The following is a 12,902-nucleotide window of genomic DNA, read 5'->3' on the forward strand; positions in this document are numbered from 1 at the left end:
TCTTGGTGTACTGGACAAGGATGGGATTGCTAGTCCGTAAAACATGGTTGGCACATAAATATAATGGAACCATAGACACATTATCTTTCTCATTGACCTCAGGAAAGCTGCCCCTGATACAGCTTTCCCCTTTTATCCCTGTTTGTTTCAAAGCCGTATCTGATGAGCACTTCCGCACCTTGGGCCCTTCTTCTTATCAGCCCTAGCTTGAAGGAACATGCATGCTGCCTCCCAGGAAACCTGGCTTATAATTTATAAATATATAAAGTCAGTTTTACATTATAACCATATAATAGTCAATTTTACATTATAACCATATAATAGTTTTAACATCAATATTTTTTATTAGTTTTTAAATCAAATTAAATATTATGATTTAAAATTTAAAAAAATTATTAAATATGAATTTAGTGGTATATTAAAAATATATTTAATGAAAGTCAACTATATTGAAATTTTATAATTAATAAATTTATTTTTAATTTTTAATTTTTGATACGATCTAAAAAAATTTTAAAAAAAAAAAAACTACTCAAATTAGTTATGATACTAAAAACCGTATGTGTGTATACATGTATATTTTGAAGTTTAAATTGCGCTTTCATAATTATTTATTTTGTTGTTTACCAAATTTGTTGAAATCACCGTTAGAGTGTCAGATACTCTTTCCTTTAATTTGAAAGTATCTTTCCTTTAATTTGAATAATTCCACTGTAAAGTGTCCGAACTTTCCTTTAATGTAATAATTTTTTCTTTTCCTACATTGATAAATTATTTTCAAAATCTTTGACCTTTTAGCAAGCAACTGAATTATATTAACTTAAACGGTTCAACAAATCCTAGCAGCAGATTTCATATTCCAATTTTGTAAACAACACCAACTTAGTTGTTCCTGTCCATCCTTTTTTTATTCTATACACCATCCACTTGAGAGTCTATAAATATAGGCAATCTCTTTGCTAACAAAATCATCAAACTAATTGTATTGGTCCATCAATACCATTCACCAATATCTTTAATTAGCAAAACGAGCAATGGAAGATATGAAAAGAATGATGATTGTTTTCTTGGTGATGGGGCTTCTGGTTATGGCTCCCACTACTAATGCTGATTTCTTGAGCTGCTTTGGAGGCTGCTTCGCTGTCTGTGTAATCACACCCGGCAAAGAAGCCGCATCTTGTGCCTTTAAATGCTTGAAAGACTGCATACTTCCTTCTTCTAGTCTTCAACTATCAAAATCAAACAGCAAACACTTCTGCAAGCTTGGATGTGCTTCAACTTTGTGTACCAAGTACAGCACCAAACGGAACCCAAGTAACTATTCCTTCCTATTTTCTCTTCTTAATTTTCCTTTTATTTTATTTTTTCCTACATATATAATTAACAACTTGTTGTTTCTTTTTCCAGATTCAAAGAAAGTTGAAGGATGTGTGAACTCTTGCTCAGCGATATGCACCTAGAATTAATCACCATATTAGAAGAAATAAAGTTATGGGAGCTATTTAGGTTTTAATTAATGAAAAGTTTTAATTAAAGCCTTCCATTCTTTTTAGACTTGATGTTAATTTATTCTCAGTCATATAAATAAAATGGTGATTAATCAATACATGTTGCTCATTGAGTTGTTTATTTATTTATTTTTTTCCAAAATGTTTTTCTCTGCTCGTTAACGTAGTATGCCAAGTTTTAGATCGATCAAGAAAATTATTTTAATATATGTAGTAATTTCGGTCTTTTTCTTTCTCTTTTTAATTGGTCGGTTCATTAATTGTGTGAGCACACAGTTTCAAATTTTTTGTCACACCACCAACCAAAGTTGATTAGGAAATTAAAATTACCCAAATCCCTCTTTTTGAACTAAATTATCAATCCAAATACAAATCCAAATTTCCAAAGAATTTAATACCTTAGTTTGTTTTATTATAATATACATTTGGCAAATAAGAAAAGGGATGCAAAAAGTCCCGCACATACTATCAATTAATAGCTAAGTTGGAAGTTTCTTCATGCAGATGTTGAATCTGCCACAATATTAGAACCTTTTGTTAAGATTTTTTAAAGAGAGGCTGTATCATATAAAACAGGTGTATAGGAAAATAAATAATTATCAGAATTTATAGAAAGGGCTAAAAGAAGATAACAAAGAATATTAATTAACTCCCTTATTTAAAATAATTTTGTTCGGATCATCCAGAATGTACATGTTATTTGTCTGAATAAAAGAATTCGCATACATATAGCCCTCTTATGGTACTATAATGTAGGCATCCAGACCTATTTAATATTTATTTTACAAAAAAAAAGTGCAATAGTACTGTGGTTTGTCTGGGGCAGCAGCGGCGAAGATAGGAATGGCAATTTGCCCGACACGACCTAATTCCGACGGTGCACCGTCCCTAATGGGGTGGTTTTTCTCCAAAAAATTGAGATTACGGGACGGATTCGGGGTAAAGGTTTAAAACCCAAACCGGAGACCGACCGGGGATGGGAAATAAACACCTTGCCTCGAATCCGGTCCGGTATATATATTTATTTTTTATTTTTATTTTTTTTCTAGTTTCATTTATGTAAAACATATTTTTTTTTCTTTTCTTACAAGCTCCAACACTCAGCCCTCAACTTTGACTGCCGATATGGATATATTTTATTGTATTTTTGTTGCATTTTAATTATTTTATTTACATTTTATTCATAAAAAAAATTATATAAATTTTTCAAAAAAATTATATGAATGATAAAAAAAAAAAAAAGGCGGGGAAAACTACCCCACCCCGTCCCCGAGTGGGGAATCCCCATCCCTGCCCCGCCTATAAAGAAACGGAGAAAACCGCGAAAACGGGATAGAAAATTCCTCACGAGAACGGAAATGGGATTTTAAAAACAAGTCCCATCCCGCCCCATTAACATTCCTAGGCGAAGAGACTTGCTTTAAACATGTCCAAGCACAGTTATTCGTCACAAATGGGAACTTTCTCTTGATATCTTTCATGCAAGTAGAGTGGCAGTTGCCATAACATTTTTCAAAATCAGATGCCAATATAGCTTGCCCAAACATTATCACCATACACATAACTAACCACTAGAACAACTGTCTTCACTTTCATGTTTAGCTTCTTTATATTACAATTAACATATACATATATATATTTCTTTGCTAGAAACATGAGTTCATTGAACTAAAAAAGGGAGAAAAAACACTGCCCCAAATCAGGAGATAGAGTGGGAGTCCTTCTCCTGATTCATACAAAAGATAAAGTCCTGGGATATAAGACAAGGGTTAAAAAATATAAGATATAGTCCTGGAATAATTAATATATTATTTTTGTTTGCTATTCCCTGCTGAAAAATGAAAATGCATTTCTTTTATATTTATACCTCATATTTTATGTGTAACATTAAATGTGCAAGAATCTGGGGTATTAATTTTCATCCCTCCTAATGAATAATGATAAAATCAGTGGTGTAGCATCTCCTAGAATCATCTAAAAAATTAGAGAAAGTTAAAGAAATTTAATTACCTAGTAAAGTCTACATATACTTGGCCATTAAGTAAAAATATGCGGCTGGAAAATAAAGTTAAAAAAAAAAAAAAAAAAAAAAAAAAAAAAAGAGATATGTTTCTAGAATGTGAAAACCAACCATAAGTTAAAGTCGGCTTAGCTAAACAATTTATACTCGACCATCAGTAACTATCCTTCATTAGTGTCATCCTATTCTACTAACCATTAGCCAATCTCCTCCTTCATACTCATACAGCCTTGCTTATAAATTAAATCAGAAATGTATTAAACATAAATACCCGTTGCCCATTAGTCATCATTTCCCATTCATCGATTAAAACAAAAACAATTTATATTCCAATATCCCCATCGCTTCTAAAATTCTATCAAATAATGTGTTCATAAATAAATTAATTAATGGTGGCCTAATGGAACCGTAGGCGTACACGTAGTAGGCATACATGTAGATGTACATGCCATGGCTTCAAAAAATGAACAAAAATAAAATAAATAATAGATGAAGATGATCAAGAATCATGATTAATATAAGCAAATTACATAAAATTAAATAAGAAAACATAAAAAAATAAATACTAAAAATCGACTGGCGATCATCGTTATAATACTCGAGTTGTTTTATTATAACTTGTTAGGATAAAAAGAAGAGGGACACAAAAAGTCCCTCGCATAAGTAAGTAGTATACTATCTATTAATATCTAATTAGGTAGGTTGTGTCGAGTTGCAGACGTTGATCAAGCAGTGGTTCACGCAGCTTGTCATATTCGTTGGATCTGCCACAATATTAGATAATTACCCAGATTTAAAAGAAAAAAAAAAGAAAGGAAAAAAACAAGCTAATATTTGTAAATCCGGAATGATAAAATATATGATATTGGTAATTATTTACCATCAAAGGAATCAGCACAAGAGTCAAGTGAACAACCAACCGAGCAATAGTAAGGTTGAGTAGTGGCCGGGAAACAATCAAAGATGCATTGCTTCAAACATTTCCAGATACAGGGCAATATTTCTTTGTGATTCTGATATATGGAAACTGTTTCTTAAATTCTATCATGCACTCCAAATAGCAATCCCCGTAGCATTTATCAAACCTAGGCATTGCTTCCCCAAACAACATTACCATACGCATACCCACTGCGACAACTGCCTTCGCTTTCATTTTTCCTTTTCTTTTTTTTTTCTTTTTTTTTTTCCCCCACTTTATATATATTGTATATTGTTTTGATCTACCCTGGTGAAGAAAAAAATGAATGCAACTTCTTATTTATACAGCTCATATATAACATTAAATGTGCCTATCTGGCGTCAATTAATTTGCTTTCTCCTTATTAATAATTTTCCATATGTATTAATTAGACAGCTCCTAATAAATGATGTGCATATCAATAAATTTCTCTTAACAAAATGGGCCAAAAGAAATTAAAGCAGCTCAAAAAATTTCTTCAGAGTAATAATATAAATAGTGAGCTCCCTTATATGTCCGAAAGTCAAAAGTGGTAAGAGAGAGCTTTGAGAGATCATTGAATGTACAAGAGTATTAGAATGTAATGCATGTAACCATACACCATGTTATTTCATGCAATTCTCAATAGTCACTTACAATGTATTTTCAATAATCTGTAGCTATGCACAACGCCAAAATAAAACATGTAAAATCCATAAAATAATTGTTAAGTGTTGGATTATGAATGATGTAAACATAGAATGGATTAATATATACACATACATATATTTCCATATCCATTAAACCAGCCATTGATGCCGTTAAGGGAGACTAGGCGGAGATAATAATTAAACCGGTAACTTAAAGCCTTCAAGTTATTTATTGAGAGAGGATTGACTGGCAATTTGATCCCTTTTATTGAGGACTCTAATTTTAAAATCTTTCAATTGAGTCTTATGATTTACATTTCTATTGTAATCTAGGACATCTCTAAATTGATTAACGGTGGCCTAACAGAACTTAAATGTATACATGCCAAGGCTTCAAACCTCGATCAGCAGGTCTTAGATTAAGGATAAAAAGTTAAATGTAAAAAATAAAAAAGAAGAAGAAGATGATGATCGAGAGTCTTGATCGATCTGAAATCTGCCACATGATGAAAGTCATATTACATAGATATATATTGTTCGAACGGTCTGCATGTAATAATCATGCATAGCGAGAGAGATGTCTTCTATGGTAAGAATGGTTCTTACCACCTGGCTATATATCCAAGGAACATTGAAAAAAACAAATGCAAATAATTACTATTGAGGAATATAATAACATACAATTACTTTTTCTAATTTTTGCCACATATAAAAGTGAAAGGTACATGTAACATGATCCGAAGGGATAAGACCCATCAATGAGACAGCGTTGATCTTATTTGCCATAAAAAGAAGATAGGGGTCTGAAATTAAATGCAAAAGTTTACCGTTCTTTTTTTGGCAAATAACATTTCAGAAATCAACAAATCTTAAAGAAATCCATACCATAAGATGGGCATAAATTCAAAATGTTTCTCTCGGGTAAATTCTATAACAAAAAGAGATAGGTAGGCATGGAGGGAAAGAGTATCAACAAAGTTGTAGTTATCATAGTAGTGGTTGTGTTAATGGTTGCAGTGGTTGAAGGTAATGGTGGTGGTGGTGGTAAGAACCATGCATCATTCTCAAAAGAATGCTATGAGTCATGCTTTTGCAAGTGTGGCATCAGAAAACCCCTGTTTTGTGCCGCTCTGTTTAAGCAAATGCAAGCATTCTATGTCTGTCCCTGATAATCTCTGCAATTGTGCTTACGGCTGCTCCAAGTTTAAGTGTGCAAATGTCGACGCTAATGGTATTTTAATTAACTAAACCAACAAATTATATATACTGTTGATATTGATATTGCTCTTGTTGTTGAACATTTTTTTTTTTTTTTTTTTTTTTTTTGATGTTTCAGACCCAGAAAAAGTTAGAAGCTGTGTGATGGGCTGCTCCAAACTATGCAACATCAAGTACTGAAGATGTATACTTACGTATATAGATATAAGAAAGCTGTGCTGTGAAAAACATATGCAAACATATGCATCCAATAATATGAATGAATAATTTAAGTTTAATGTCTTAATTTTTCAGTCCTATTTTGTAATTGAATTTTGAGTTTCTTTGTCAATTTAAATTGGAGTAGAAAATGAGACCAAAAAATTTAAGTAAGCCTATTGAACAAAACATGCAAATTAATTGGCAAAACCATATAATTTACACGTAATTACAAGACCTGCCAAAAGAGGAAGGAGGAGAGGAGTGGATAAAGGGATAAATCTCCATTTAGCTAATTAGCCTATATATCTATGGATATATCTAACCCCTTTAAAATCGATCGGTCTTACATATATTCGGCTGTTGAAGTGCCTGAGCCTCCCCTCTTCTGCTGGCCAAATGAGATATATGATCATCGTGTCACCCAGCTCATGAATTTATCCTCAACATCTTCAAAAACTTCAAACAAAAGCAAAATTATATATTTCTTTCACATGTGCTTTATTCTTGTCTGAAATTAATAACATTATCCTTAATTACTTCCAAAAATTTATGCAAATGGGTTTCCTCCATTGACTCTGGCACCTGTTTGCTGAATTGTGTTACCATATCCTCCCACTCCTTGATGTCTGCAAATCATAAGCACTCATTGTTTTAGTATACAATGTTGCACAATGTATGGACGTCAAGTATAGGATAAAAGTAGTTACCTTAGGTGTGTTTGTTGCTCCATGTATGTACCTGAAGATTATTAAAAGTATCAAATATGATATTTAAAAATAGGAAAACAATGAATCCGAGAGAAATAAATAATTAAATAAACAAATTCAATTGGAAAAATAGTACCATTGCTCATTCTGGAGGTGTAAAATTGTTGCTGAACTGTTGCATAAGGCAATGATTGTGTTCTCCACTGTTGCGAACTTGGGTCAATTAAAACTGTTTGAGCTGATGACTGTGATAATGTTCCTTGCATAGGTACCATAGAAGGATACTGCATGCCATAAAAGACCAATTAAGCAAATCTCATTTGGTTTTCATAGAAAGTATGGAAACCAATTCAAAATAAATTTTGATATATCTGCCTACCATTGAGTTTTGAACAGGAGTTGATGCATTGCACATGTCAAATGGATTTGCTTGTTGTGGTTGTTGATGAATCGCATGCAAATTCTGTGACAGGAAACCGATATTGATTACGTTATAAGCAGGGGATACAACGATGTGTTAGAACTAGTACTACATTAGTTTTGGCTGATCATATATATTGAGGAAATTAATGTTACCGCTACAGAAGGATATAGCATCTGCATGCCATACACCATTCTGTGGGATTGAACTGCATATGGTGGAGTACTGGAAGGATATGCACCAGCAAAAAGGTACTGCAGGCCATTCGAAAATTTTGTCATAACCTCAAACAGAAATTCATAAACATTAAAAATAAGGAATTTACTTTTTGCTAGCTTCTATATATGTGCGGCAAGAAATAACATAGTGAGCTCCAATGGTGCTGTCCTAGATGATACCAGTAAAAAGGAAAAAGAAAAAAATGAACCAATGAAAGTAAACAGAAATTATGACCTCTGGAAGTACTTGTCTTTGACCAGATTTTTTGTCTGAAGAATGGCTCTCTGATTCACCTGCAGAGCTGGTATCATGAATCTCGTTTAAGACACTTTGAGATGATGAAAAAGTTGGAGAACTCGACCATTCTTGTGGATTTGAGACCAGAGAAAGAATCCAGGACTGTAACATCAGGCAGATTGCAACAGGATAACAACAAAATTAATTACTAGGTATCAGTATATTACAACTATAAGAGAAAGGGTATATATGCTGTTACAAAGTTGGAAGAAAAATAAAAAAATAAAAAAATTACGATGCCTAGTTATAAAAAATTCTTACCTCCTTGTTTGAAAATTCATTAGATAATGGTAATGATTGTTGTGCAGTGGATTGAGAACCAGAACCGGGGATCGTAGAGCTTGGAGTCAGGTCCAGGCTTAGTAATAAATCTAGTCCTGCATCAGCTTTCGAAGAGGAATGAACCTCTTTAATAGGTACTGACGGTGATGCAGGACCAGCTGCGTCAATATTACCACCAGAAGAGCCAAAACTGGCCCAGTTATTGTCATTGGATGAAGTAGTACTTGTTGATTCTGTTTTAATGGTTGACACTATTATTTTCTTGATCCTCTGAGGTGCAGGTTCTGGATCAGCATCTAAAACAGTCATGCTTTTTGAAATTGTCTTTTTAGTTTCGACTTGTTTCTTAGTTACTGATTCCGTGCTGCTAGAAGATGCAGACCTCTGCAGTAACAATCCAGTACTTCAGAATCAATGCAAGTGAAAATAAGCCTAAATCTACATGGATAAAGATGTTGCACAGAAATAAAAACAACGAGAGCTAAGAAAACAAGCTTATTAGTTTCTTAATATATCAGGAAACTAGGCACAAAATGAGCATAAACATCAGAGAATAGCAACCTACTTGTAGAGTTGGATCTACATTCCCCAATGTAGCTGAACGTTGTGTTCTTTGTTGTTCTGGTGATCTTTCTTCTTCTTTCTGCTCTCCTTCTGATACAGAACTGGCTTCATTTTTCTTATTTCCAGATGATCTATCAGGTCCGATTTTGTGGCGAAGAATCTGTGAAAAGCTTCTCCTAAACGTACCCTGCTTTGGAGTTGTATCTTGATCATAACCGCGATTTGTTCTTTCTTCATTATCTCCATATCTTGAATTCCTTTCATCATTGTTTTGATCACCATGTCCATATCTTGTTCTTTCATCATTACAACCATATCTTGAATTTCTTTCATCATAATTCTTTTGATCACCAGACCCTGATCTTTCATATCTTGGACATCTTTCATCATAGTTCTTTTGATCATCAGGTCCATATCTTGAATTTCTTTCATTATTCTTTATATCACCAGGCCGTGATCTTTCATCATCATTAAGGGTTCTATTGTTACTGTTTGTATCCTCATATGATTGCTGTCTACGATTATTACGAGAGCCACTGCCATTTCTATACAAAGAATCCTCCTCCTCAATCTAATAATATTGTATAACCAAAAAGCATGTTTAGAAAAAATGATGCATTTTGAAATGAAGTGGTCAATTTGGTACAAGCTAGCTAGAAGCTCACCGGCTTAAGCCTCAAAGATTTCTCACTTCTTTGACCCATAAATCTCTTTTCCACATAAACGACCTTAATGAACTCTCGTAGCTTGTCAATATCCCTGAATATTCAACATCATTTACATAAAATTTGAGAATTTTAACATTGACAAAACAAATTGGAATTATATAATTATATGAGCTATGAATTACCTGCTTCTGGGGAGCGAATGCCTCCTTGAATCCCATTCTTTGAAATAAATATCCCTTGCATGCTGTGAATAGGTACAATTTTATATACATTTATATATATATATATATATATATATCAAAATAGTAGCAAATCAGAGAAAAATTAATTAAGAAGAATCAACCTCTATATATTGTAGTATACATATATACCTTGTTTCCACCATCCTGGAGAAGCATAACTTCTTCTGGTGTAAATTTAGAAATGGAGATTGATTTTACTCTATGCATAAATTCACGGCTTCATGAATTGTTGCCAAAAACAACCATGATCACCAAAACAAAACTGAAATATCAATATTATTTCTCATCTGAGCAAATTTAAACCAAAATATATATATATATATATATATATATTTATATCGATAAGAACTTACTGTATTCCACTGCAAATTATGCAGATAAACGTGGCAAAATCCATGCACACAAATCTTGGTCCCTGCACATGACATATAAATTAATTAATAAATTATTGTAAATTAAAAACACATATATTTCTTTTTTTAAAAAAGAAGATTTACGTACGGAATTGCCACAGTTAATGCAACGGCCATTGTCACAGTGTTTGAGAAGGTTGCGGACGACCTTCTGGTTCTTCTCATCTTCCTTTCTAGCTTTGACAGCTCCGGCCACCAACTCTCCTCCGGCTTTACAACACGAAAGCATTGATAATGAAAGCATGGAAGATAATGATAATAATGAAGAGGAGGAAATTTAAAATTAATTAATCCTAGATAACAATTAAAGTTGAAGGCTTTGTACGTGTTATTTGCATAACACATGTGCAAAGTCTTCAACTTTATTATTATGGAAAGGATTAATACACAAAATGAAAGAAAATTTCTTTCTTTTTTCTCTTTCGAATACCGTTTAAATAGAATATCATCATGGAAGAAATTTGATAAGAACTTTGTCAAAAACGACGACAATGTAGAGAGAGAGAGAGAGAGAGAGGGGGGGGAAGTGAGACGGAGTTCGGTGATACACAATGGATAACGGTTTTCCCGGGTGGCAACCAGAAATTAACCGTCTAAAATAACTGATTTTATCACAGATGAGTGTGAAATGACTTGAGTGCCCTTCACTAGCGTAAGATATGATGATGATGGTATTGAAAATATGGAGCGTGGCCGTGTTTTATCTTATGTTTTTTTTATTTTTTATTCTGGGTGTCGACCGTGGTTGTGTAAGTGATGGTTTTTGTTGGTTGATTTTTTTTTTTACTATTATAAATTATTTTAAATTTTTATATTTTATGATTTGAATGCATATTTTTATAATATAAATAAAAATTTTAAACATGAAAGTTATTATCTTTGTCGTTTTGTTAGTTGAATTGAAATGGAAAAGAATTATTATCCGAAAGGGCAAAAAAACAATATATAATAATAAAATAAAAAATAAAGTGAAATAGAAAAGAATATTCCTTTCCTTTTAACGAAGCAAGAAAATAACGCGGAGACAAACCTTTTCGGCTTTTGTCCTCTGACGTGGCTGGTGGGCATTGCATTGGGTAACACATGTCGAAATAGAGGAATGGTGTTTTAGTAAATATAGTGATTCAGAAGGGTTCTGGTTCTAGAACATTGAGAAGATTTAGGTGTATGAAATTTTCAACGCCTTTTTTAGAAACTTCCATTTCAATTTCGACTTATTTTGGGAAACTCTCATTTTTTGCCCAATAAATGTAAACAATTATAAAATAATGAAAATAATAATTTAAAAAATAGAACCCTTCTTCAAATAACCAAAAAATAAAAAAATAGCGATTTCATCAACTTTTTTTTTATTAATAATATATTTTTAAAAAGCAAATATTGATGGAAGAAAAAATCCATAATGAATTTTTTTTTGTTTTCCTTTTTGAGAAATCCATAATGATTTATAGTCAATTGAAATACACAACAAATAATAGCGTGAGACTTTGCTGTCTAATCCTTCTAGTGGGGATGAAAAGAATAGGTGTTTGACTTTTTGAGGCTATGGAAATTGGTTGAAGCTTGTGGGTTTTAGAGGAGGGGATGTTTGATGAGTTTTGAGTGATTTGGAACTTGGTGGAGAACGTAGAAAGCTGGACCGATTTGGGTTTGGGCGGCAAAATTAAGTTGGTCTTGAGTTTTCATTAGCTTTTTTTGATCCTTCATTATCAAACCATAAAGAAAATGCTTGGTTTTTGTCAACTCATCGAATTCAGAAAATTTATTAGTCTCAGAAAGAGATTTCTATCCTATCTCAAGGTTTTAGGTCTCGTTTGATCGTACTGCTCAATGCTCACACACCCATTGGCCAATTGGTCTTGCAAAAGTGATTGTGGCCTAATTGAAACACAAAGATGGGAGGTGGAAGAATATTCTTCTATGGAGTTCACTTGCGAAATGGGAAATGTTGGAATTGGGTCCCCGAGTGTATAATCATATCATGATCACTTTATCTACAAAAAGCATTGCATCGCTATAAATGATAATGAAATGTAAAGTAAATTCAATAAATAAATAAATAATATATATGAATTTTCTATTATACCTTCAAAATTCATCCATTTTTAAAATGATTAATATTAGTGACATTTTTTATATTTTTATGGAACATTTGTGTATGGCATCTCTTTGAGATTCTGTTTTTTATATATTTGACCAGTGAAAAATTACACTTAAATATTTAGAATTATAAATTATTAATTATGTCATAATATAATATCATCACTTTACATCATAATATGATGAATTATAATACGTTGGAGACATTATTCTTAAACATAAAATAAGAAACATGTAAATGTATGAATAATAGAGGATACAGTTAGTTTATAATCTCTAGATTTCTTTATCCAGTTTAAATATTAAATGACTTGATATTATTTTATTGATTTTATTTTTTATAATTTTAAGTTATTATTAATTTATCAATTATTAATAAACCATCACATTACTTAGTATTTAACGTTTAATAAACAAATTTATTAGCTGTAAGATTATTTTTGAAAATAAATTTT

General features: G+C 32.1%; 2 protein-coding genes across 3 annotated transcripts; one reads left to right on the plus strand and one right to left on the minus strand.

The window, feature by feature from the left end:
- Nucleotides 1-993: 993 nt before the first annotated feature.
- LOC125421220 (thionin-like protein 2) lies at nt 994-1,499 on the plus strand. Its single transcript, XM_048469424.1, has 2 exons — nt 994-1,314; nt 1,408-1,499. Exons 1-2 carry the CDS (start codon nt 1,035-1,037, stop codon nt 1,458-1,460), a joined length of 333 nt encoding a protein of 110 aa, XP_048325381.1. The 5' UTR covers nt 994-1,034; the 3' UTR covers nt 1,461-1,499.
- A 5,133-nt stretch (nt 1,500-6,632) lies between these two features.
- On the minus strand, nt 6,633-10,786 carry LOC107406630 (probable ADP-ribosylation factor GTPase-activating protein AGD14). Of its 2 annotated transcripts, none has more exons than XM_016013774.4 (13): nt 10,436-10,786; nt 10,288-10,349; nt 10,064-10,151; nt 9,875-9,936; nt 9,690-9,783; nt 9,026-9,595; nt 8,440-8,844; nt 8,116-8,280; nt 7,818-7,916; nt 7,621-7,704; nt 7,378-7,525; nt 7,242-7,272; nt 6,633-7,160 (listed from the first exon to the last, which is right to left on the minus strand). In XM_016013774.4, the coding sequence occupies exons 1-13, from the start codon at nt 10,589-10,591 to the stop codon at nt 7,082-7,084; spliced, it is 2,043 nt and encodes a 680-aa protein (XP_015869260.4). In that variant the 5' UTR covers nt 10,592-10,786; the 3' UTR covers nt 6,633-7,081. The 2 variants fall into 2 exon arrangements, with proteins under 2 accessions (XP_015869260.4, XP_048321012.2); XM_048465055.2 differs by having other exon boundaries at nt 10,064-10,196.
- Between the last annotated feature and the right edge of the window lie 2,116 nt (nt 10,787-12,902).

Source organism: Ziziphus jujuba, chromosome 1 (genome assembly GCF_031755915.1).
Source record: "Ziziphus jujuba cultivar Dongzao chromosome 1, ASM3175591v1".
In the NCBI taxonomy this organism is placed as follows: Eukaryota; Viridiplantae; Streptophyta; class Magnoliopsida; order Rosales; family Rhamnaceae; genus Ziziphus; species Ziziphus jujuba.